Genomic DNA, 27,066 nt, shown 5'->3' on the forward strand with positions numbered 1-27,066 from the left:
TCCACTCTCTGCTTATTTCATTATCCTTTAAATGTATCCCGACGACTCACCTTGAGGTAGGTGGAGAGGTTTGTTCTGCATTCACAATTGCATTTCTTGGAGGCTATCTTATATTAATTGGCAACTCCCCAAGAGTCCTTTGACAGAATGTTCCAAATGTGCAACCTCTAGCACCCACAGGAACAAGGGCACATGGAAATATATTGCCATTCCTTCACTGTCTCTGGGTCAAAATCCTATTCCTAACAGCACAGGAGTGTTAAAAAAAAGTCAAAACCTGTTCACACTGGCAATTAGGGATGGGCAATGAATGCTTGCCTTGCCAGGGATGCACACATCCCATGAAAAGAAATAACAATTTTTATATTAATGACCTTTAATTGTTGTTCTTTCCCACAAATGGAAGCACACCAGGAGTTACCCGTCAGCCTTTTAATTTCAAGAGAAAGAGCTTGTTCATCTTTTGCTGATGCATATAACCTTGCAGTTCTGAAACCATCATTTTAAATAATTTTTGTACTCATTCTAGTGGCTGTATGTCTTTTTTACAATTTGACAGCCAGAACTGCACATAGTAATCTATAGATTTGAAATAATATCTTAACTCTTCAGTTCTATTCCTCACAAAAATAAACTCTGTTGCCTGCATTACTACATTTAGTGATTTGTGTATTTATACTCCCAGATCTCACTACTCCTTCACTGCTTGTGGATGTTCTAAATTAGATGTGACACCAATATTTTGTTATCAAAATATATATCTCATATTTACTTCTCTTGAAATCTTAGAGGACCATAGGGCTGCTCTCTCATCAGAGAGAGTTGACTGGTGATAAATTTAACCTGAGGGTCCCTACGCCTTAGATGAGGGAGAGGTTAAGAAATTGGGATCTTTATGATAACCTCATCTGGTAAAGGAATTGAACCTGTACTATTGATATTACTCTGCAAACCAGCTGTCCAGCCAACTGAGCTAACCAACTCTATACCACTAAAGAATGTTTTTGTCAATTATATACTCAGTCAACAAGATGATTAATATTTTTCTGTAATTAACTGCAGTCCACAGCATTAACTGTCCTTCTGTGACCACAAATACAGAAATTCTATTTTGGGTTGTAAAGCCCAAATTGTTGCTTTAAGTTGTGATCAAGCTTGTTGATGTTTGTCCCCACTACCCATATTCTGAAACTTTGAATATCTGTCCTTTACCTGACTCTATTATTTTCATTTTTTGGCTGATTTTCTGTCTTTCAGTCAGCTAGCTATCCATTCCTGGACTTGATGTGCCCTGACCTTGTTTGTTATTCTAAGTTAAAAGCAAAATACTGTGGACGTTGGAGAAATGAAAACAAAAAAAACAAGAAAGCCTATTGAAACTCATCAGGTTTGGCAGCATCTGTTTCTCTCTCCGTAGAGTTAATGGTTTGAGTCCACAGACCATGACCCCAACACTGAATATTGAGCCCATTTCCAAAATTGTCACTGGCCTCATCCCCTTTGAGATCACCCCTCCACAGCCTCCCATCTCATAGTTCCCCCAAAACCACACAATCCACTTCTACCTCCTTCCCAAAATTGACCCACAAGACTGCCTTGATAGATCCACCTTTTCAGCTTCTTCTTACTCCACTGAACCTATTTCTTCATAGAGTTATGGAGTCACACAGCACAGAAACAGACCCTTCAGTCCAACCATTCCATGCTGACCATAATCCCAAACTAAACTAGTCTCACCTGCCTGTGCTTGATCCACATCCTTCAAAACATTTCTTGTTCCTGCATTGACCCAAATTTCCTTTGAATGTTGTTAGTGTGCATTCATCCACTTCCTCAGGAAGCTCACTCCACACACAAACCTTTACTCTCTGTGTAAAAGTATTATCCGTCGTGTCTTTTTAAAAATCTTTTTCCTCCCACCTTCAAAATCCCCCAACTTCGAGAAAAAACACCTGCCATTCACCTTATCTATACCTCTCATGATTTTATAAACATCTCTAATGTCACCTATCAACCTCCCATGTTCCAGTGGAAAAAGTCACAGTCTTCCAGTCTATTTTTACATCTCAAACCCTCCATTCCCAGCAGCATCCTGGTAAATCTTTTCTGTACCCTCTCCAGCTTAATAAAATCCTTCCTATAGCAAGCTGAACAGAACTGAACGCAGTACTTCCAATCTTGATTCTATTTCTTTTCTCTGCTCATTCAGTCTTGATTATTCTTCTGACACTTTCCCTCCGTTTCACAATTTATAATTTCTAGCCCTAGCTGCTTCCTCTTCACCATGAATATACCATCCCTCTAGTCATCCATCCCCATTTCAACGGTCTGAAAGTTCCTTTCTCCCTCGAAAAGAGACCGGCACGGTCCCCATCCACCACCACATTCCACCCGGCTAAGCTCATTCTCACTTTGATCGATTCCTACTTTAACTCATCTCACTTTCTCCAAGTCAAAGCTGTGGCTTTGCGTGTCCTCATGGGTCCCAATTGTTCCTGTCTGTGTGTGGGAGCTATCTCATTCCCATCTTACTTGGGCTGCTTCCAACAACGCTTTCACCAGTCCATTAATACATCATGGATGCTGTTTCCATTTGTCATATGGAATCTGAGCCTTTTGTTAATCTAGAAATGTTGTATATTGCCCCCGGCCACTATTCCTCTTTATCTCACTGCAAAGAATTCAGAGAGTATGATCAAAGGTTTGCTTTTGAAATCTATATTGATTATTCATTTGTTTTTTTTTGGTGCCCTAGATGTTTGTCTATTTTAGCTTTTAGTTGGGATTCCTTCATTTTTCCAAAGCGGATGTTAAGCTATCTGATTCATAGCTCCCCGGATATGTTCCTGATGTTGTATCCACTGATCAATCTCTTTGATAAGTAGTGAAGCAAAATAATTATTTACTGCCAATACAGTGTCACTCTCATTGCCTGTGATTTTATGTGGACTATCCCAAATGATTCTGACTTTCCTTTAATATTTATTTGCCTGTACAATATTTTACTGTTTTATGTCTTTTGATAATTTAATTCAGAGTTTTACAGCATAGAAACAGGCTCTTCAGTCCAACTGTCCTTGCCAAACAGATATCCTAACTGGCAAACTGGTCCCATTTGCCAGCATTTGTCCCTTATCCCTCTAAACCCTTCCGATTCTTCTACCTGTCCACTTTGCTCCATCACTCGAGTTACAGGTGCATTTATTCACTCTCCCCCACCCCACCCCAGCACACTTCATTATCCAGCTGTGTTCCCCACACTTAGTATCCAGCTCCTGTCCTTGCTTGTTCTATTGACCCTATTACTTCCACTTTCCCCAGTGTCCAGGATCTTTCCATTGCCCCAGACATAAATGCCCTTTTAAGTTCTATTCCCTCCCATTCCTTTCCATCCCACCCTTCCAGTGCACCTTTTCTGTAGCTTCATCCCTTTTTCCATTCCAAAAATATACTTTAATCAGAGAATAACATGGTATACATACATAGTCACTCAGGCAGTTAGGTTCCACACAGTCTTACCCATTCTAAGAACAAGCAAACGTTGGAGTTTGACTTTCCTGACAGTTCCAACAAACAAATGCAAGGCTTTCCTGACTTATGCAAGACACTCTTTATATATATTTGAGGCATCGGGAGAGTGTACTTCAACAGAAAGAGCTTAGATGGTCTTTCTGCACTGTGCCTGGGCAGCAGCTGCCCCAAGCTTTAGTGCACCCCTCAGCACATAGTCCTGCACATAGTGCAAGTCTGTAACACTCGATCACGTCTCCTCCTTGCTCTGGACACCAACTACTTTCGGGCAGACAAATAGCATTTTTCACCAAGTTGACAGTCCTCCAGGCACAGTTGTCTCGGTGTACATCCTGGGGAACAGACCATAGAGCACAGAGTCCTGTGTAACAGAGCTGCGCGGGACTAACTTCAACACAAACCACTGCATCTCTCTCTCGACTTCCTCTGCAAAGGGGTCTGACAGTCTCAAAGGCTCTTCCCTCCCCCCCCCAATCTAACCACCTCTTCGAGGGCAGTGTGTGGTGGTGCAATTCCTTCCCAATTATTTTGACTGTTCTCTTAATCTCTTCATATCTTCCTTATATTGCTCTCCTCTGCTTTTCATGTAGTATATATCCCTTTTTTTCATTTTTATTGAAAATATATAGATTACTCCTATGAGCATGATTGATTTTTATCTTTTATATCCATTGTCCTGGACATTATTTCTATTTGACTGATAGCTGTGGATGCTATTTTTCGTTCAACTATCAATATATACAGCGACTCCAGATCTTCATGTTGCCTTTCCATCTTTTAAAGTATGCCACACCGTGCAACATTTAATTCCCAGTCCTGAGTTTTCCATGACCACTTCCCCACCATATCAGGTTCCTTACAAGATATTATTGTCACTTGTCCTCTTGTTTTATTATGGATTTGCTGTACAGATGGATTAACTCATTTTTACTAGCTGTTTCTCTCAATTTGTTATGGAACCATCTTTTTTACTCCTTTCCAATAACTCTATTCAGCTGGCTACTTATATCTGCCTGAGCTTATCTGTCCTATCATCTACTTTCCTGCTCAGAGATTTTTTTTTGCATTTCTTCTATCCTTCCCTAATCTTACTCCTTCAAAAACTTTGGCATCTCTTTACTCTTTCTCAACTATGTACTTTTTCCTCTAGGATGTTGTTAGATTGCAACCTGCAGGAGTTTAGTGAATTGTGGGGAGGAAGTTTTATTTTCTGCTGTCTGGTTTCTTAACTACTTTTCACAAATCAATGGGGACAGGAGCAGACCAGTGGCCAAGAGTTGCAAGATTGATAAGGGATTAACTGAGAAGCTCCAGAGGTAAGTAAAAGTCAGAGTATGAGAGAAGGAAATTAAAATTAAGGTAAAGGGAGTATCTCTAAGATTATTTAATTTGAAAACTTAGCAAGTAAGACTAAGTTTTAATCTTGATTGGTAAGGTCAACTGTGTAAAATGTGTAATATGTCATATGTGGGGTGTCGCAGAACCTCCAGCATCTTAGATGACCATGTGTGCAGGAAGGGATCCCAATTGCAGAAACTTGAGTGGCATCTGCAGACATTGTGGACATCGTGAGGCTGGGAGTTACGTGGATAACGTGTTTAGAAAGGTGGTCATATAGCAGGTCAAGGGACTGGATGAAGGAAGGGAATGGGTAGCCACCAGGTTGTGATAAATAATCACGCAGCTCGTCCAGAAGTCTCATGTTCACAAATTGGTTTTCCATTTTGGAAGCTGTTAAAGAGGTGCCGATTCCGCAAGGGAGTATAGACATTACCATGCTTCAAGGACACAAGAGGCCTGACTATTCAGGTCTAAAGGAACAAGTAAGCCAGAGGAGTAGTCATAGGAGATTCATTAGTTAGGAGAATAGCCATACATCTTTGCTGGCCATGTTGTCAGTTGGCTAGGTTTCAATCTCTAAAGGTTTGTCCTGTCACCTCTCTGCCTTTCTGCCTCTCTATCCTCCTTTAAGACATTCCTTAATATACAGCTCTGGCGCCAAGTTTTTGGCCATCACTTATCTTAAAATTTCCTTTGTGATTGAGTATCACTTTGTTTCATAAAGTTCCTCTGAATCAACTTAGGACTTTTCATTACATAATTGGTACTGTTAAAATACACCATTGACGTTCACTGAAGTAGGCCATATGGAGCAACCTTGTCATCTCCTGACATTTTTGGATATTTTCCTTCAAATGGGCAGCCACCCAACTTCATAGTTAATGGGCAGAGCTACAGAGCAACAGTAGGAGACCGTAGTGGGGCCTATTCTAGAGGACCTAAAGTAATCAGGAATAAGGGGAATTAGCTAGAGTTTGTAGGAGGAAGCAAAGAGGATATACAATAGGGTTCAGTAGGGCAGCACATGGCTCAGTGGTTAGCACTACTGCCATTCAGCGCAAGGGACCCAGGTTCAATTCCAACCTTGAGTGACTGTGTGTATGAAGTTGGCACATCTCCCTGCGTCTGTGTGGGTTTCTTCCGAGTGCTCCGATTTCCTCCCACAGTCCAAAGATGTGCAGGTTAGTGGGATTGCTGATGCTAAATTGCCCATAGTGTCCAGGGATGTGCAGACTAGGTGGATTAGTGAGGAGAAATGCAGTGTTACAGAGATAAGGTGAGGGAGTGGGACAGGAGGGGCAGGGATCTGGGTGGGATGCTCTTGGGAGTGTTGGTGTGGACTCGATGGACCAAATAGCCTGTTTCCACACTGTAGAGATTCTATGGTTCTATAAATGTAACACTTCTGCCTCTCCTAGCCCCATGAGAGGTGTGAAGAAAGACACAATTTGTGGGGTCAGCTACCTCTAACTCCCTTTCTCCCGCTGTCTTCCTGACATCGGGAAAACCCAGTTTGCAGTGAATTTTAAATTAGGCTACAGATTACTTTCTATTTAAATATGTCAGTGAAGGTCCCATCTCTCCATGACACCAACGCTCAGGAGGCACAAAGACTGTTCCTTTAAGGGTGATAATGGTGGGATAGGTTCACATATTTAATTGTCTAACCACCAAATCCAACTTCTATCCTGTCCTGCCTAGTGTAAGAATATTGCGGCCTCTATCCTATGAAACATTTAATATTTGATAGAACAAGGTCACTCCAAGTAACAACAAAGAAACTCTACAACATTAGTCAGGTGGCAGCATGGATGCACATTCAGTTAATAGTCGAGCCCGAGACTGTAAAGGTTTCTGGGGTCTCTGACCTTCATATGTTCCAGGATGAAATTGACTTCTTAAATTGTGTTCATTCGTGGGAGGTGAGCTTTGTTAGCCCAACCAGCATTTATTACTTGTCTCTAATTACTGTCATCTTGAACCGCTGAAGTTTACAGTGGGTTGGTGCACCCACGGCACTGTTAGGGTAAGAGTTCCAGGATTTTGATCCAGTGACAGTGAAAAAATGGTGAAATAGTTACAGTCCAAAAAAACCCCAGTAAAACTGGCAAATGAGATGTGCTGGTTTGAAGGATGTTGCCAGGGTTGGGGGATTTGAGCTATAGGGAGAGGCTGGATAGGATAGGGCTGTTTTCCCTGGAGCGTCGGAGGCTGAGGGGTGACCTTATAGAGGTTTACAAAATTATGAGGGGCATGGATAGGGTAAATAGGCAAAGTCTTTTCCCTAGGGTCAGGGAGTCCAGAACTAGATGGCATAGATTTGGGATGAGAGGGGAAAGATATAAAAGAGACCTAAGAGGCAACTTTTTCACACAGAGGGCGGTACATGTATGGAATGAGGTGCCAGAGGAAGTGATGGAGGCTAGTACAATTGCAACATTTAAGAGCCATTTGGATGGGTATATGAATAGGAAGAGTTTGGAGGGATATGGGCCAGGTGCTGGCAGGTGGGACTAGATTGGGTTGGGATATCTGGTCGACACGGACGGGTTAGCCTGATGGGTTTGTTTCCATGCTGTACATCTCTATGACTCCTCTTGTATGTTTCAAAATGGGAGATCCAATACAACTACTTGTATGTTTTTTTTAAACCGGATTTTCCTGTTGGGAAGTCAACATATTGTGGCTTGAAGGGGAATTGAAAATGGTGGTGCTTCCATGAATCTGCTGCACTTGTCTTTCCAGATGGTAGAAGTCGCACTTTTGGAAAATGCTGTCAAAGGGCCCCTGGTGAGTAGTTGCAGTGCATCTGGTTGATGGTATACATTGCTGCTGTCACCATGAGCCAGTGGTGAAAGGAATGAATATTCAAAGTGGTGGATGGGGTGCCAGTCAAGTAGGTTGCTTTGTTCCAGATGTTCTAACTTCGTGAGTGATGTTGAGGCACCAATCATCTAGGCATCTGGAGACTGTTCTATCAAACTCCTGACTTGTGCCTTGTCAATGGTGGACAGGCTTTGTGAAGTCAGGAGGAGAAAACAAGGACTGCAGGTGATTAAGACTAGTGTTGAGAATGTGGTGCTAGAAAAGCACAGCAGGTTTGGCAGCATCCGATGTACAGGAGAATCGACGTTACAGGCAAAAGCCCTTCATCAGGATTGAGGATGTGAGCCGAAGGGGTGGTGAGATAAATGGGAGGGGGTTGGGGCTGTGGGAAGGTAGCTGAGTGGAGTCAGGAGATAAGTTTCCTACAGCAAAATCCCTAATCATTTACCATTGAAAGCTTATCCATGTCATTCTGAAAGGCAAGTTATTTTAAAATAATTTTCATGGCTGCTGCAATCGGGGATTGTCAGGACCTTTTGAAGAGATGAATGAAGATGAATCAAGTATCCTTCTTTATATATCATTGTATTGTGGTTCATAATCACGAACTACAGTACTTCAATTTATTCACTTCATCATTTCCTTATAATGTTCAATAAACCTAAATTCTATCAAATTGAAGCACAAGTGCCTATTTTAATATTTGTTTCAACTTTGAGATCTGGTGCTAAACAGTCATTCATTCATATTTATCCACCCAAAGAAAAAAGAAAGGTTATATATGTACATGGCAGCAACTTAGCTTGCCACCATGTTCATCACATAAAGAGATGTATCAGGAACCTGATAGTATTGACTGGGGATACTACAGTTCAAGTAGATTAGATGGGTCAGTTTTTGTTCAGTGTGTGCAGGAGGGTTTTCTGACACAATAGGCCAGCAAGGGGTGATGCCATATTGGATTTGGTCCTGAGTAATAAACCCGGCCAGGTGTTAGATTTGGAGGTAGGTGAGCACTTTGGCGTTAGTGACTATAAATTGGTTATGTTTACAATAGCAATGGGCAAGGATAGGTACATACCGCAAGGAAAGAGGTATAACTGGGGGAAAGGCAATTATGATGTGATTAGGCAAAATTCAGGATGTATAGGATGGGGAAGGAAACTGCAGGGGATGGACACACTTCAAATGTGGAGCTTACAGTTAGTAAGTTTGCGGATGACACCAAAATCGGAGGTGTAATGGACAGTGAAGAGGGTTACCTCAGATTACAACAGGACCAGATGGGCCAATGGGCTGAGAAGTGGCAGATGGAGTTTAATTCAGATTAATGTGAGGTGCTGCATTTTTGGAAAGCAAATCTTAGCAGGACTTATACACTTAATGGTAAGGTCCTAGGGAGTGTTGCTGAACAAAGAGACCTTGGAGTGCTTGTTCATGGCTCATTGAAAGTGGAGTCGCAGGTAGATAGGACAGTGAAGAAGGCGTTTGGTATGCTTTCCTTTATTGGTCAGAGTATTGAGTACAGGAGTTGGGAGGTCATATTACAGCTGTACAGGACATTGGTTAGGCCACTGTTGGAATATTGTGTGCAATTCTGGTCTCCTTCCTATCGGAAAGATGTTGTGAAACTTGAAAGGGTTCAGAAGAGATTTACAAGGATGCTGCCAAGGTTGGAGGATTTGAGCTACAGGGAGAGGCTGAACAGGCTGGGGCTGTTTTCCCTGGAGTGTCGAAGGCTGAGTGGTGACTTTATAGAGATTTACAAAATGATGAGGGGCATGGATAGGATAAATAGACAAAGTCATTTCCCTGGGGTCAGGGAGTCCAGAACTAGAGGACATAGGTTTAGGGTGAGAGGGGAAAGATATAAAAGAGACCTAAGGGGCAACTTTTCACACAGAGGGTAGTACGTGTATGGAGTGAGCTGCCAGAGGATGTGGCAATTGCAAAGTTTAAGAGGCATTTGGATGGTTTTATGAATAGGAAGGGTTTGGAGGGATTGGGCTGGGTGCTGGCAGGTTGGGTTGGGATATCTGGTTGGCATGGACAGGTTGGACCAAAGGGTCTGTTTCCATGTTGTCCATCTCTATGACTCTATTCAAGGAACAGCTACTGCAGGTCCTTGATACATATATACATATCAGGCAGGGATGTAGTTATCGAGAGAGGGGGCCATGGTTTACTTAAGAAGTTGAAGCTTTTGTCAAGAGAAAGAAAGAAGAAGGCTTATGTGAGGGTGAGGTGTGAAGGCTCAGTTAGGGGGCTTGAGAGTTATAAGTTAGCCAGGAAAGATCGAAAGAGAGGGCTAACAAGAGCCAGGAGGGGACATGAGAAGTTGTTTGTGGATACAATCAAGAAAGACCCTAAGGCCTTCTATAAGTATATCAGGAATAAAAGAATGACTAGAGTAAGATTAGAGCCAATCAAAGATAGTAGTGGGAAGTTGTGTGTGGAATCTGAGCACATTGGAGAAGTGCTTAATGAATACTTTTCATCAGTATTCACACTGGAAAAGGGCAATGTTAGTGAGAATACAGAGATACAGGCTACAAGATTAGATGGGATTGAGGTTGACAAAGAGGAGCTTTTAGCAATTTTGGAAGATTTGAAAATAGATAAGACCCCAGGGATTTATAATCATCAGGAAAGGAATAATTTGATTAGGGATAGTCATCATGGTTTTGTGAAGGGAAGGTCATGCCTCATAACCTTATTGAGTTATTCGAGAATGTGACAAAACACATGGATGAAGGGAAAACCGTCAATGTGGTGTATCTGGACTTCAGTAAGGCATTTGATAAGGTTCCACACAGTAGGCTAGAGCACAAACTACGGAGTTTCAGGATTGAAGGTGATTTAGCGGTTTGGATCAGAAATTAGCTAGCTGGAAGAAGACAGAGGGTGATGGTTGATGTGAAATGTTTATCCTGGGGCTCAGTTACCAGTGGTGTGCCACATTGATCTGTTTTGGGGCCACTGCTGTTTGTCATTTTTATGAATGATCTGGATGTGTGCATAGAAGGATGGGTTAGTAAATTTGTGGCTGACTCTAAAGTAAGCAGAGTTGTGGATAGTGCTGAAGAATGTTGTGGATTACAGAAGGACATAGATAAGATGCAGAGCTGAGCTGAGAAGTGGCAAATGGAGTTTAATGCAGAAAAGTGTGAGGCAGTTCACTTTGGAAGAAGTAACAGGAATGCAAAATACTGGGCTAACGGTAAAATTCTTGGCAGTATAAATGAACAGAGAGATCTCGGTGTCCAGGTGCATAAATCCCTGAAAGTTGTCACCCAGGTTGACAGGGTTGTTAAGAAAGCATATGGTATGTTGCCGTTTATTGGTAGGAGGATTGAGTTTCAGACCCACGCGGTCATGCTTCAGCTGTACAAGACACTGGTAAGGCCACACCTGGAGTATTGCGTACAGTTCTGGTCACCGCATTACAGGAAGGATGTTGAAACTTTGGAAAGGGTTCAAAGGAGATTTACTAGGATGTTGCCTGGTATGGAAGGAAGGTCTTACAAGGAAAGGCTGAGGGAACTGAGGCTTTTTCATTGGAGAGAAGGAGATTGAGAGGTGACTTACTTGAGACGTATAAGATAACCAGAGAATTAGATAGGGTGGACGGTGAGAGCCTTTTTCCTCGGATGGTGAAGGCTAACATGAGGGGACACAGCTTTAAATTGAGGGGTGACAGATTTAGGAAAGATATCAGGGGTAGTTTCTTTACTCAGAGAGTAGTAGGGGCATGGAACAACCTGCCTGCAACAGTAGTAGACTCGCTGACATTAAGGGCATTTAAATGGGCATTGGACATACAAATGGATAATAAAGGAACAATGTAGGTTGGATGGGCATTGGATTATTTTCACAGGTCAGCGCAACATCGAGGGCCAAAGGGCCTGTACTGTGTTGTAACATCCTATGTTCTATGTTCTAAGTAGGAACACACATACACATGCTTTCATTCCCAATGATAGAAAATAAAAGTTTATTGAGGATTTCCAGCACCAAGTTAGAAGTAGTCTCAACTGCCTTGGTGCCTCAATTGCATCAGTCCTTCCACAATCGTTTCAGCAGCTTAGATTTGTAGATTTTGAAACAAATTGCTCGGTAATTGAAGCAAGAGGTTTGCATTACATCAAAATATTATTTCATTGTATCAGGAAACAACCAAATACAAACACACCTGAAATGTTTTAACTGTATCTTAGCATACAGAACAATAATTTAGTGTTCATTTTTGCTACACAGCATAATGCAGTTAATGAAGTATTTTATCATTATTTTGCAAATATATAGCCATAGCAAGTACATTGCCCATTACCAAGACCTTTTCTCAAAGCTTTAGATTGAATTATACATATTATAGAAACAATGACAATGCTGACTCTTGGACCGGCTCAATAGGAAAATGTGCAAAGTGCATTGTACATACCCAAGGAAATTCAAGTGACTAGAAACATTGCATTACCCTTTGTCAGTCTAATAAACACATTCTCTCAATCTCTTTCTTTTAGAATTTAAGAGTCCATTAGGAAAAGTTGTCAGTGGCTATTCCCGTCTGGAATTTTTTTTGCTGTTGAAAGATTTGACGAAACGTTTGCTCCATATTAACAAATTTTCCAGGGACATTAATTTTAAATTCAACCGAGGTTTTGTTTCAATAGGAGTATTGAATGAATATAAAACGCATTTGCTGACCGAAGTTTTAGGGCAAAGGTTTTTTTAGTTTCTGAGTTTTATTTATAATGACTACAATAACTGTAAAAAAAAACAAGAAATCTTTAAGCCTGCAATCCCAGGAGCACCTGCAAGATCCATGCTGCTAATTTAAATGTCTTTCCACAAGGACATGCCCGAAGTGTTTAGGGAATGCAATTTGAGAATGCCTCAAGGAAAGGGGGATGGATTAACTGTAGGAAATGGGAGACTACAACCTTTTTTATGCAACATGGAGGAGCACCTTTGACCTTTTAAAGGAAAGCTTCATCCTGCAGACATGTTTCAACCAGGTGGGAAAGTTTTGAAAGTTTTCTCCACTTAGTTTAAGGGCAGTCAGTATCCTATGTAAGGGTTCCAGTTTGAACAGAAGATGGAGACCAATTGGCTCATTGGTTCAATGCTGGATCTGGGATGGACAACATAAAACACTATTGGCTCCTGATATCACCTGTGAAAACTGCTCACTATTTCACCATCATCACAGAATGTGACACTTACCCTGCAGCCCCTACTGGAAACCATTCTCTTAAACCTAGTTCCTCCACTGTACCACAAGTGTAAGGAGCTCATGAATTCCTTTGTAACAACATTGAGACCATTCGAGCAGCTGCCTCCACCAAATCCTTCTCCTGTCCTAGATCATCAGGTCTTCCTACAGGGCTAATTCCTGCCCTAAACCAGAACTTATATCTTTCTCTAGGTGCACTCTGCTACTCCTTATGCATTCTCCAAGCTTGTTTTGGCCATGAACATTACTTCATCCTCTCTACGTCATTTATCCACTAAACTACAAACTTATCTGCTTGTCTGCCATGTTAACAACTATTGCCAATTGTTTTCACACTGCCCAGAAATGTATAGGCTAGGTGGATTAGCCTGGGAAATGCAGGGTAATGGGGATACGGGTGCTGGGTCTGCATGGGATACTCTTTGGAGGGTTGGTGTGGACTCAATGGGCCAACTGGCCTGTTTCAAGACTGTAGGGAATCTATAGTTCTATGATTTCTCAGGTCCTGAAACTCCTTTAAATCTGCTGCCATCACTCCTTCAAAAAAACTCAAACTACCATCCCACCTCCAAGGTCTTTGTTCTCTCTCCAGGTCTTAAAATGTGTAGTTACTTCCCAAATTCGCATCCCTCTTCCCTGGAACTCCGTTGGCCTGATTTCTGGTTGAAGAGTGCACAGATGGGACATTTTCTGCTTCTCAACCTGGGAAATCTAGCTCAGGAGGTTGGATTTTCATTTCAGGATGTCTGGGTTCTTTGGAAGGTGGGAATGAGTGTGGTTGTTATTGGCTGCAGAGTTAGGCTGGGAACAAAGTTTGTCTCTGTGCATTGGAGCTGTGCTGAAGATTAATTAAAAAACTAATTAAACCAAAACCAACCTCCATCCCTCCCCTCACAAAATCCCATATTTACTTCCCTTGTACCAGAGATGCTAATCCATGTCACCTAACACCCTATGCACACTTCCATAACTTCCCCATTCCCCTCTCATACTCTCTGTGCCATCCTATGTCATTTTATCCATTCGCATGTTGCCTCAATCTTCCTGTAATCCTATTCCTCTGTAGCCCCATAATCCAGTGCTAACCCGTGCCTCACTCACCCCTTCATCATCCCTATGCCAACACAGTGTCAACATGCCAACTCATGGCCACAATCCTTTGCCCTCCCTGCTGCATGTACACTTAACTAGTATACACAGTGGGAAAATCTCAGGAGCCATGCTGACATAAAATAAAATTGTGTCTATTAATGATACACTGATTAAAAAAGCTCAGTACATTGAAATTCCTAAATTTAATCTTTTATCATAGAATCATAGAATTCCTACAGTTTGGCCAAACATGTCCACACCAACCCTCCAAAGAGTAACCCACCCAGACCCATTGCCGACCTTATTACTCTACATTTACCCCTGACTAATGCAACTAACCTACACATTCCTGAATACTATGGGCAATTTAGCTTGGCCAATTCACCTAACCTGCACATCTTTAGATTGTGGGAAGAAACCAGAGCACCTGGGGGAAACCCACACAGACACAGGGAGAAGGTGGAAACTCTACACAAACAAACATTTATACAGTTAGTGGTAATATCACTGTACTAATAATCAGAATCTATGACTTGCATTCAAATCCCATGCGGAAGATGGTGAAATCTGGTCCAATCTATTCCAGTCTAAAGGCAACCACTTAACTATTGCTGTAAAAACTCATCTGGTTTATTAATGTCCATTAGGGAAGGAAATCTGCTACCCTTTACCCAGTCTGGCCTACAGGGGCCTCTAGGCCCCACTCTTAACTGCTCTTTGAGCATTTAGGATAGGCAATAAATACTGGTCTGGCTAGCATACATCCCATGAATGAGTAAAAAAATGTAATCCCTTGATAAATTTGATAATTCCTGCCCACCTTTAGAATCCTATGGGTTCTTGGGCAATGGATACCCCTCTAAGATAATCTGACTGCCCTCTCCCATGGTCTCCTAAGATAAAATCTACAGGGGTACTCAGGTCTCCTGGCTGTCCAAAATAAATTCATTGAAACACTTCTGGTTTGCTCCTTGTATTCTGGGTTCCTGACAGTGGAGATAACGAAATGGGAGTCAAATAGATTCAGATCATTTAAATGGCCAGGGAATCAGAAATAGACGAAGCTTGGGCCGTGTTTCATGAAAATCAAAAGTGTCAGGTTTAGGAATGGAATTGCTGATGTTTGGGAATTTTCACAACCTCTATGTTGTGGCAAAAAAAAAACTGCATATGTGTTAAAATCCCTCCAACCAACTTTTCACCCTGCCACATTACTGAAATGGCTTTTATCAATGTCACAATGGCGTTCTGTCTGACTGTGAAAAATATCAATTTTTTTCCCTCCTCATCCACCTGGACTAGCCATGGTTGAACACATTAGCCTCCTTTTAGATGCTACCTCATCAGACGCAAGATCTCCTTCTCTGGCTCTGTATCAATTTTCTTTTATAATGTACCTGAGCAGTATCTTGGATGTTTTATTTCATTAAAGACACTACACAGATAAAACTTCTTGTTCTAATGTTTAATTCCACCTTGGAAAATCATACTATATCAATGGGATATTTCCTATTTTCCATTCTGACCAAAGCAGAATGGATGGGTAGGGGGGTGAATAAGGTTACAGAAAAAGAATTGAGACAATGAAGAAAATTAAACAGGTAGATGAAAACTATTATTATGAAAACTAAGATATTACTAATGAATGTTATGTGATATTGTTAATTTTGTGTTAGCCTGAGCTGAATAAAGAGCAATATTGCACATTTGAATCCAGAACGGACTGTACTCGAACTGGAAAGACTAGATTTGGATTCTAGCTCGCTCCTCCTCCGCAACTGGTGAAAACAAAGGCATCAGATATGGAAGTACTTTACCCTTCCAGTCTTTAGATAGTTTAATTTAATCACATTATGATATATGAGTGAGGCCCTTTCTGTTGTATTTCTGCATTGTTAGGTTCAGGGCAGTGCTGTGATTATCAAAAAAAAAATCATGGTTATCTGCTTTACTGCAAATGAAAAAAATTGATATGAACTCATTGTTTTCTTCCTCAGTGTAAAGTATACATACATTTACACACAGAACAGTATAGCTCTGTCATTCAAAACTGATCCCATCCGCACATTGCCCAGATCCCACTATTCCCTGCTTGTTCATGTGTCTGTCTAAATGCCTCTTAAACATTCATGAGATAATTAGACCAGGAAGGTCCTTAACCTATGAATATTATTAGATGACAAACAAATCAGTGGAATCAGGATTCCTCTTAATTTATAGTTGACCTTTAACCATTGACCTAAAGAGTACAGAAGGGCTGGGGTTCATACTTTGATTATTACTCAATGCCCTCCACCCCAACCATACAGCCAACCATGGTGCAATGTCAGATGTAGGGAGTATGCTGGAAATGGTCTCATGGCCAGGATAGCCTCGTGTCACTCATTCTCCCTACACTCAACAAAATTGTACACTCTTCAATGGAACTCCACCTCAAATGAATTTCACAACCTTTATAAAGTATTTGAATGAGGACTTGAAATGTCATAATATTCAAAGCTATGGGACGAGTGTAGGTTTAGTGTAGCTTTGTCAGCACATACTTGATGGACCAAAGGGCCTCTTCGATGCAGTCTGATTCTTTGAACCAGTACTTTGTGTGAGAAGAAAGTGAGAACCTGACAAATGAAGAGCAATTTGGGTGAAATGAATTGTGCAAAGACAGATTTTGACATCACAAAATTATATATTAGTTTTCTCATAAAATTTGATATTTCTTCCTTTGTAAATAAAATACCAGAAAGTGTTTTTACAACCTAGGTTGATTTGGTTCACTCATTTAACCTACCTACTGGTTGATCATTGTAACAGTCTTTCTAGTCAATCTGAATGGACTTACTGTGTGGCCATTGTCATTTCCAGCTGGAATTTCACTAACTTCCATTTATGTAGAAATCTGAGAATAAGACTCATATTGAATTCATGCTCATCAATAACATAAGCTCAAAGGATTATTCCTTGTCCCTTATAATGATCTTATTGGTGTGCTTCATATCTCTCTCTAAGAGTTGATTTGTTTACTGGGCTGGATGACTAGTGTCTGGAGTAGAATGAAATGAACAATGGATGTTCAAATCCTGCACATAAAGGATTGAATTTTTGCCTTGCTGTGCTTAATGCAGACAGGTACCCTTCAAACTGTATAACCACATGGAACTCTGCAACATGTCTGTGGTCCCCATAGATTATGTCTAAAATCACAGTTCTATTTAATAATAATAAATACATGTTAATTTAGAGTCATAAAGTCATTTAGCATGGAAACAGACCTTTTGGTACAAATCATCCATGCCGACCAAGTTTCTCAAACTAAACTAGTGCCACTTGCCTGTGTTTGGCCCCTATCCCTCAATCATGTGCATGTCCAATGTTGTTTAAATTTTGTAACTGTGCCTGTATCTACCACTTCCTCTGGCAGTACATTCTACATATGACTCTCAAATCCCTTTTAAATCTTTCTCCTCTCACCTAGTTTTGAATTCCCCCACTCTTGTTAGGTTATAAAGACAAAGTTGAGTTTTAAATCACCCATTGTAAAATTTGTTGCTACTGTAATAGCATGAGCTAATCGGGTCACTTATGCAGGGGATCATCATATGTGTTTCCTGTAAAAATCAATGTAAATGTGAGTTGTAAATATCCCTACAGAAATCCTCAAATAGCAGAAACAATATTTTCAGTCATTTTCTGGAATGAATATGGCTTTTTAACCACATGTTGAGACTCTCTCCTCTTCCCAAACCCATGGAAATTGACCATCAATGATTAGTGAGGAAATGACTGCCAGCAGGACACTGTTAATTCTTGGATTATGCAACTCTCCAGTGATAGGTCACTGAAAAAAATGCAACTTCCTGCTTGTAGGAGCAAAGATCAGTTTATGTGAATTATAGCTGAAAGAGAAAATAAAATGTTTGAAAGTATGACTTTCTCTGTACATGCAACAATGTGCTTCTGTGAAAGTATAGTCTTTGTTGCCTTTTTATTCAAGGTTGTATGAGTTTTGAACCATTAAAAGAAAAAACAAGGAAGTTTTTCTGATTAAAAGCTGTCTTGGGCATCCATTATCACAAAGGTGATTCCTTAAACCAACACTCCCCATCTAGGGACTGATAATTGTACGGAAACTGTAGACCCAGAATTGCAAGCGATAATTTTCAATACCTTAGTTTTAATGATGGGCAAATTGTCAGCCTCAGTATAACATAATTGTGTTCAAGAGCTCTTTCAGTGCTGTGCATCAAGGAGTTAGTCCCAGACCATGTGTATAACTACGAAAAAACTTAGAATTTTTACAGTCTTGTATGTGACAAATAATGGCTTCTATCTTGATATAATCAGCATTGGCATGTCAAAAGAATTGGTGAGGTAATAGCTTAAATTTTTGTGTTGTTATAAACCACTGAGAGAATTAATGATCTTTCGCAGCATTGCCCATTTAATCTCTGTATCCTAAAATCCTAGCCTCTTTCTATTCAGATAGAAATTACACAAATATATCAACTAACTAAGAAAGTCTTTCTAGTAAACCCTAGCAAGTGATAGATAATGCAACCCGTCTCCCGCCATCCTGAGAAAATCCAATGATCACTCTTTAACATTGTAATATGGAAATAGGATTCTTTAATACCATATATTTTTCTATTGCAACAAACAATGTCAAATTAAAAAGACTGAAACATTCTACGGCTTAAAATATCTAGTGCTAATATCAAACACACAGAACATGAGATAGATACTAAGGGAAAATTCTTATATTTAAACTATTTTTCACTGCCTACTTTATCAACAGTCTGAAGACAGCACCTTCTTTCCTCAGCGCACACACACACACACACACTCATGCACTCATGCACAGACACACGTAGGCAGACATAATATTTTCATTTCGAGAGCTATCAACTGGGTCCCTCTGGATGAGATTGCTTATTTGGTATCAACTCATATCAAATGATATGAAATTTTGTAGCATGACCTGGTCCTCTCTGGTAACACGTGGGAAGCCCCTGAAACCTTCAGATCCCAACAGCCAATGGAATGAATTCAGACCTCAGTTTCAGGTTGAAAGGGCAGCATTAAAATGCTGTCTATATAGAAGTCTGAAGAATCAGCAGAGTACTATATTACCCTAGAAACAGGACATGTCTTGCATCAGTTCTGATTGTTGTTAGTCATGTGGCCAATGCCAATCAATGTGTCATATTGTAGTACACATGTTTTTCCAGGGGATGAGTTTAGTGCATGTCATGTACTTGTCACACAATTCTACATCTTTCTTTAGATTTTTCTAATTATATTCTCTCATGTCCCAAACTTTACAAACACTGTTTTCTGTTTCAGGGGTGAATTATTTGAATGGCTGTGTCAAGCAGAAAACCCCAGCGGTCAGTGCAGTACACTGTTGAGCCAGGAGTTTCATGCTTAAGTCATCACACTTCCTGCTGCATGCATCCTCAGAGATTTGCACAAAGGTTTTATAAGTCAAAGAAACCTCTTTTAAGTTATTGACCACTTCGGCATGACGTTCTGCGCAATGCATGCAGGTCGTGAACTGGAGACATGTTGCTGTTAGCTGTATGAGGGCCTGGAAACTTTCAGAAACTCCCAGGAGCATCTCCACAGGAGCCTGGTCTACTTTAATGCCCTTCTGGCAAGCAGACATCAGTTTTCCACTTTCAGTATATAATTTCTCCTTTATTGATGAAGTAAGTATTGCACATTCTTCCTCAATATGACTTTCTCTGGGGAATTCTTTCAGCACATTGAGTAGCTCCATGATATCGTTCTGTATCAGATGGAATCCATTCGGCATGCTATATCTTTTAGCCTTGAATTGTGACAGAATGGAGCTTTCAAGCTTTGGTGTAAGATCAGTTTTAGGAAAATCAAAGGAACAACAGGTAAGCATGGATTTCTCACTTCGCCCAGTAAATGTTGTGAGGTATTGAGAGAGGTGGTTTCCTGAATCAGGTGGGGTGGTCTTTGGTGAACACTGCTGTATGGAATATGCTAAATCTTTGCTTTCGTCATCAACATCAGTGCCCTGTGCTCTAAAACAATTCCCATATACTATCTTACAGCTACATGTGCTCTTATCACCCATTGGGAGCTGTTCATCTGTTTCCTTATCCAAGTCAGTTGTGAGGACAGCTGGAACTCTGGAGTCAACATTCAAACTGTGTTTATCTTTTATTTGTTGGAGACAGCTCAGTTTGGTGGAGGGACATTTATTTTGCTGAGTTGCAGTTGAGAATTCCTGAATGATTGAGTTGTCTACTTCATAAAGCTGCCTTGGTGTATTTGTCAGCGAAGATATTTCCTGAGGAAGGTTTCTATCTTGAGGGCAAATTATCGATGTACTGATCTCATTTATACTTGCCTCAGTCTGGTTAGAGATCTGTTCTGTTTTTGGTAAGTAATCTTTTGAGCTGTCTTCTGCAGGCTCTGTGTTGCACTTAGAAATGTAAAGAGACCTCACTGCGCAAGTTTCAATCTTTGGTTCTAAGTGTGGTGATCCCAAATGTTTAACCGTGCCGAATGTCTTAAAGGAGACTCGATTTAAATTCAGAAGTAACCTGGATATGTCAAGGGAGTAAGCATCTTTGCTTCCTTTGTCTGTCTCAGATGAGTTCCTCCTGCTGGAGATTCTCTTTTCCAGTACTGAGTTTTCTGACAGTGCTGTCAGATCTCCTGTAGACTTCATAGAATATAGCTGTGAAGTTATACTGCCATCATCATTTTGGTAACATGATCCTCGTCTTTGACTATTTTTAACCACTTCTTCAGAGATGAACATATTTTCCTTGGAGTTTACTTGATATAAAGTTTGCCTGAATGCAGTTCCACTTTGATCCTTGTCCATCCACTGAGCATGTTCATCTCCCATTTCTAGGACTGTGTTGTTTTTGACAATTGCTTCATCTTGCTCCTTGTCTTTCATGCTAATTGTGTTCATGGTTTGTTGTTCATCAGCGCAAGACACAGTGGTAACATTATGCATCTTATCTTCTGTTAGATTCTGTGAGTATGCATGAGCAAGCTCTAGAATTACTCCTGAAGGACTTGAACACTCCTCCACATTGGTGCAGTCAGCTCCAGGCAGCTGGGCTTTAAGAGAAAGTTTGTTTAATTTTTCTCCTACTTTAGTCTCTGTATGAGAAGCACATTCCTCTCTCATGCCTGAATCACATGGGTAACGTCTAACTGAAACTGGAGTAATGACTGGTATTGTTTCTGTGACTGACTTCGTTTCCATGGTATCTGGCTCCATTTCCATTAAATCTGATTGGACCTTTTTATTGGCACAGGTGGAAATGGATTTTAATGGACCAATAGGCTTAGTTTCCAACAAGGCAAGTTCACTCTCGATACTTGTCAAAGAAGAAAGAGTAAGTGATCGCTGCATTTTTGTCATAAGATGTTCCTTTTCATAACAACACATATGATCTCCATCTTTGTTTGAATGACACTGCAATTCAACTGCTTTTACATCATATACGTCATCAGATGCAAAATGTCTTTTTCCTGTAGTTGTGTATTTTATTTCTTCTGCTTTACTTTTGATGCATTCAACAGATTTGATGTCCAGTCCTGTGCCATAAGGACTTGGACTTATCTGCATATTCTGTTTTGCTTCAATCCCCTTAATGTTAGCAGACTCCAACTCTACCAAGAAAACAAAATAAAATATTTAATTTGTGGACATATTGTTTATCCTTTCTCCAAACATCAAACAACAGTGACTACTCTGCTAGTTAACAGAGCAGTTTAATTTTCATCTACATGACTCTTAGCATATACATGTAATCATTGGCCTCCATTGTTAATTGATTTTCAACCTATATTTGAAATAAATTCTTGAATATACCAATAGAGCTGTACAAAGAGGAACTGTCCTATCTTAAATAAAATGAATTGAATAACGGATAAGGAGCAAAACTTCAAGTTTCTATATTCCTTTCTATTTTATAGTGAGCGTAGCAAATGTCTTTACTGTACGAGAGTTGCCCCTTGAAATGATTTATTCCAGTGATTCTAGGGGCACATTAGGGTGAATTTTTATAAGTGGATTTTTCAATGGAACAAGGATTCATTGGTTAAATGCTTGTGCCCTTGCCAGTATTGTGCCTCAATGGGAAGATATACCAAAATCACAAATGTACTCTTGTTCTGCAACCTTATCTAGAATATCATGCTGCTAAATGTCCACTATCCTGTCGATAGTTACAACACTATCTTCCTACATTAGTCTACCGTTTCAGCTCTCTTTGAGACAGTAGACTGAACTAGGGTTTGGCTGCTTGGCAACAAGGAATGTTACACGGTTAATGACAGTTTCAGCTACTCCACAACATGTCGTTTCTGTTTTTTCAATGAAAGCTATGTTGCAGTTAGGAGCCAACCACTAGTGTTCTGAGGAAATGGCACTTCTGCTTGCTCTGCTTAGGTTCAACAGGTCAAGCTTTGCTAGAATGTTGCTGTGATTCATGATGGCCGACTCCCTCCTTCACAATTTGTAGATCTAGAAGAAAGGAGGGACTGCAGATGCTGGAGATCAGAGTCGAGGGTGTAGTGCTGGAAAAATACAGCAGGTCAGGCAGCATCTGAGGAGCAGGAGAATCGACGTTTTGGGCAAAAGCCCTTCATCGGGAAATCCCAAAACGTTGATTCTCCTGCTCCGGTTATATGTCTGGGCAGCTACTCCAAAGGTTTCTAAGACCAAAATCCACCATTGCAAGGTGGGAGCTTAATGAAGCAAACAAGGTCATTTATGCTGGCTACACAGAAAAAGGTTACTAGTAAAAGTTGCCAGGTAGTCAAAAATGCCCGAATGGTTCACTAATGTTAGTGAAACTGTACCGGTCTTCGCTATTGTGTATACAAATAGCATTTCAGATGCAGCTACAAGTCATAAAATGAAAAGATGGGAAGCTATTTACAATTAGCAAAGAAGTGGTATTGAGTAATTTGTTGGAGATGCAGCCTGCCATGTGCTCAGGTTCTGGTGGACTTTATTCAAGAATCTTAAAAGAAATGACTAGTCAGAGTGCGATGCAGGAAAATGTAAAATAACCATTTGTAAGTAACTTCCAACTATCAGATCTTTAAAATTAAAATTAATAAATCCCAGGATCATGTTTGAATACATTAGTGTCTCTAATTTCGATGTTCGTAATTCGGGGACCTCCCTTCCCCCCCGCACCCCCCCACAGTGAGATAGTTGTTGCCTTAGTTTTAATTATCTAAATTTCCTGAGATTCAGGAAAACTTCTATTAAACTGGAAGACAGTGAATGTAATTTCTTTACTCAAATGGGAGGAGGGCAGGAAACAGGGAATGACAGGCTGAACATCTGCATAGGGAAAATGTCAGAAGTTATTATTAAAGAAGTTATAGCAGGCCACTTGGATAAACTCTCAATAATCAGGTAGTATCAACGTGGTTTTGTGAATGGGAAATCACATTTAACCAATCTATTAGAGTTCTTTGAGGAAGGAACATGTCCCATGGATAAAAGAGAACTGATGAATGGATTGTATTTCGATTTCCAGAAGGATAAGTGCCTGACAAGACCACAACTCAGAATATCAACAGGACTGCGGATATTTTTAGTCCTTATTTCCAAAACCTGTGTTTTTTTTAAAAAGACATTAGGGAACAGTTGTTCTTATCCCCTTTTGTGATGATCAAGGGTTGTTCTGGATTTTGGTTTTGGAAACTAAGCAGGGCAGATTCAAAAAGTATCAGCAGGAATGTATTTCCATAATAGTGACCAGGATTTCACTAAACTGGTCTGGAAAATGATCAAAGACATACTAAGGGAAAAAACTTTTAATTTGGAGAAAGAAGTTTTCGTGAATTCTTCTATTTTTAGTGAAGTATAATTTTCTTAAATTGCTTTGTCTGTTTATTTCTTTAGAAACGGAATGACTTTACCAGGGATTAATTGTCTCGAGATTTTAAGCTTTATAATTCTCAGATATGTCAATTACTTAAAATTAACTTTTTCAAATGAGCTCAACAATGGGACTAAATTGAATTCATAACTGAAGATGCAATTTTTAACTTGTGAAGACATCAATAATTTCATCATTGCCTGTTTAATTCAGATTCTTCACATCACTGGAACTCAGTACCTGTTCCTCATGTGACATCACTAGTCGGGTATATAAAGGTGCATTGGTAACATGTAATAAGTGAATCAAAATAAACACAGAAAATATTTTAATTATTCATCATTCTTAAGTATGTTTGAAAATGTGTTCAAATATATTTTGGATTTCATTTAATTTGTTGTATGGAGTAAGTGGAAGTAAATGGAAACCTGATTGTCATCTGTCAGACCTACCTGCTTCAGTTCCACTGAATTTGATGTCACCTGAACATTCCACATCAGTAAACTTTTCAGCTGCATCGAAAAATTCGTCATCAGAGCTGCTGTCCTGAAAGCCAGGGGGAGGAGCCAGAATCGGGATAGTGAGGACCTCACTGGATAGGTTCCCATCAATAGCTGGTTCCTCTGGAAAAGGAATTGGTGGTAACTCAGTGAGCAGGCCACGACTTGTCACATTCCAAGACTTGTCCCCTTGTGCATAACTCTCACCCTCGTTTCTGGGGCACTGGTTGCAAAGTTCTGCAGTGCATGGGTTCTCACTTTGGCTGAGGTCAGGAATAGAGCAAACCACCTTTATATCACTTGCAATGTATTTAGAAAGGGTCGGAGTAGAGGCTAAGGAGTCTGCTGAAGGTTGTTCAAGACTGTCTTTTGATTCCATGGTACAGTGCTTCTTTGTAACTGGCTCACCATCACTCTCTTCAGCGATAGAATCTTTGTCATCATCTTCTGAAATCTCACCATGTGAGTGTGGACCTGAAGTGCTGCTCATTGAAGTCTCCGTTTGCAGTTCGTCCATAGAGTCGGCAGAACAGCTTCTTTCACAAAAGTCTCCTCCCTGACTTGTTGTTTCATCATTCAGATCAGACACATCCCCTGTGCTGCAACTGGTCTCTTCCTGGATATCCTCCCGTAAGCAGTCACTGTCTGTAGCTTCACTTTCCGAGTTCTCGATGTCCTCATTTTCTTCAGTCAGAGGCTGTAAGAATCCACTCCTCATTTTGTGGAGCTCTATAGACAAGTCTAATGATGACTCAATGTCTGATGATGACTCTGAATCACTTAATCCTCGGGCTTCGTCACCTGCACAGTAAAATAAGGTACATCTAAGGTCAGATGAAGGAACCATCTAATATTTCTTTAAAAACTGAATTCTGCCATCTTAAAATGCCCTCCTGGCAATTACTAATGGGCAATAAATGACATCCCATTAATGAATAAAAAAAATTATAAAAACTTCAATGATTAACTTCTATGCTCTTCCTTTCTGTTTAGGTTATTTATTTTGCTTGAAAATGTTTGTTTGGATAAGTTTCTTCACGTAAACAGGGTATTACTGTCTGCAAGGAGTTGGTTGAAGGAAATACCTGGGGTGGAGTCTTTAACTGTTAAAGCTTCAATATTGAAGTCATACCAATTGTACATGTTCATTCAGCTTCAGGACACCACTCAAATACAGTGCCAGGCTATTACTCACAATGTAAAAAGAAAAGTAGTAACTTTTACAGTAAATAAAATTTGATATCCTATTTCTTGATCAATATTTCTGATTGAGACATTCCTTGCATAAGCTTTCAAGACTTTCTAGATCCTATGGATACATATAATAAAATGTAAGTTCCTACATTCTGGAATTTTAACAAGACTTATCAGCAACTGTAACTCACCTAATTGGCATAAAGTCAGAGTGAGCAATGCCATTGGAAAATGTGAGTTGTGTCTGAACTCTCTCTCAGATATCTGCTACTGATATCATTCTGAGAGGGAAACATGTTTAAACTGACATGAGTTTATTTTCTATCATAACTTCATTGCAAAGAGTCACTGTCTGAAAGTGATGCCAATAATCACAAACCTCGCTAATGCTCCACAGAACTGATCAGTCTAATGGAAGGATTGGCATGGACATGAAAATTATTACCATCCCTTAGGTACAATACCCACAGGAGCTGAACAGTCCGTTAACCTCGATTTCTAATAATCTGCACACATCTCAAAGTGTCGGAGAGAAGAGTCCTCCTGTCCTTTACACTGTGTTTTTTCATATATTAATTCATGTGATGACGGCATTGCTGGATGACCAACATTTATTGCCCATCCCCAATTGCCCTTGAGAGGATGGTGGGTGAGTTGCCGTTTATCTTTACTAATTGTGTGGATGATATGTCATAGCAGGAAATGTACACTGAGAAAAGAATCTGAGCCTTTACATTCAGGAAATTGACTGAACTGAAAGCGAATAGAAAAAGTAGGGCTTTATGTAAGCACATACTACTTGGGAACAGATGTGAGTCACTTGGACAATGAAGCCTCCTCTGCCAATCAATACAACCATAACTAATCTATCTGTGTTTCAAATTCCATTTCCCCACTTCCATGTGATAACCTTTCATTCTCCTGCTTAACAAATATTTATCTACTTTTGCCTTAAAAAGGATTTAATGACCGCAGCCCCCACCAACCATCTGAAAGAAAAGCACACATCTCTGCTCTAAAAGGTTGTATTCTTTTAAAAACTGTGACCCCTAATTTTTGATTCACCCACAAGAGGAGACTTTATTTCCATTTCCAACTTGTCAAGGATTGCACTTCTAAACACCAAAGGAAACAAGGCAGTCTGCCCAACCTTTTCTCATAAGACAACTTGCACGTTCCAGGTATCAATCTCAGAAAGCTCATCTGAACTGTTTTAAAAACATTTATGGTCTTCCTTAATCGAGAAGACCAAAACTACCTGAAATATTAGACCTGTACTGTCATCAATTCCCTGGATAATTGAAGCAAAACACCTTTATGTTTACATTCCATTAGCCTTCATAATTATGTGCTGCACATGCAAACTAATGTTTTGTGAATTATGCACTATCACATATAGATATCTCTGCTCCTTGAAATGGTGCAGTTGTTCTTACTTTAAGTAAAACTC

At 40.1% G+C, this 27,066-nt stretch overlaps 2 protein-coding genes across 2 annotated transcripts in view; both read right to left on the reverse strand.

Moving 5' to 3' along the window:
- LOC140492521 (FERM and PDZ domain-containing protein 1-like) overlaps positions 1-5,254 on the reverse strand; it is a 31,756-nt gene extending 26,502 nt beyond the window's left edge. The window contains 1 exon segment of the mRNA XM_072591452.1: positions 5,117-5,254. Within this exon segment, the coding sequence (XP_072447553.1) occupies positions 5,117-5,254 (138 nt within the window).
- A 13,540-nt stretch (positions 5,255-18,794) lies between these two features.
- The window catches only part of LOC140492530 (FERM and PDZ domain-containing protein 1-like), a 43,826-nt gene continuing 35,554 nt past the window's right edge, over positions 18,795-27,066 (reverse strand). Inside the window, exons 14-15 of the mRNA XM_072591464.1 lie at positions 24,375-25,223; positions 18,795-21,691 (exon numbers count right to left, since the gene is read on the reverse strand). Of these exons, the coding sequence (XP_072447565.1) occupies positions 19,374-21,691; positions 24,375-25,223 (3,167 nt within the window). The 3' untranslated portion in view covers positions 18,795-19,373. The remainder of the gene's footprint in view (positions 21,692-24,374; positions 25,224-27,066) is intronic.

This window comes from Chiloscyllium punctatum, chromosome 2, assembly GCF_047496795.1.
Source record: "Chiloscyllium punctatum isolate Juve2018m chromosome 2, sChiPun1.3, whole genome shotgun sequence".
In the NCBI taxonomy this organism is placed as follows: Eukaryota; Metazoa; Chordata; class Chondrichthyes; order Orectolobiformes; family Hemiscylliidae; genus Chiloscyllium; species Chiloscyllium punctatum.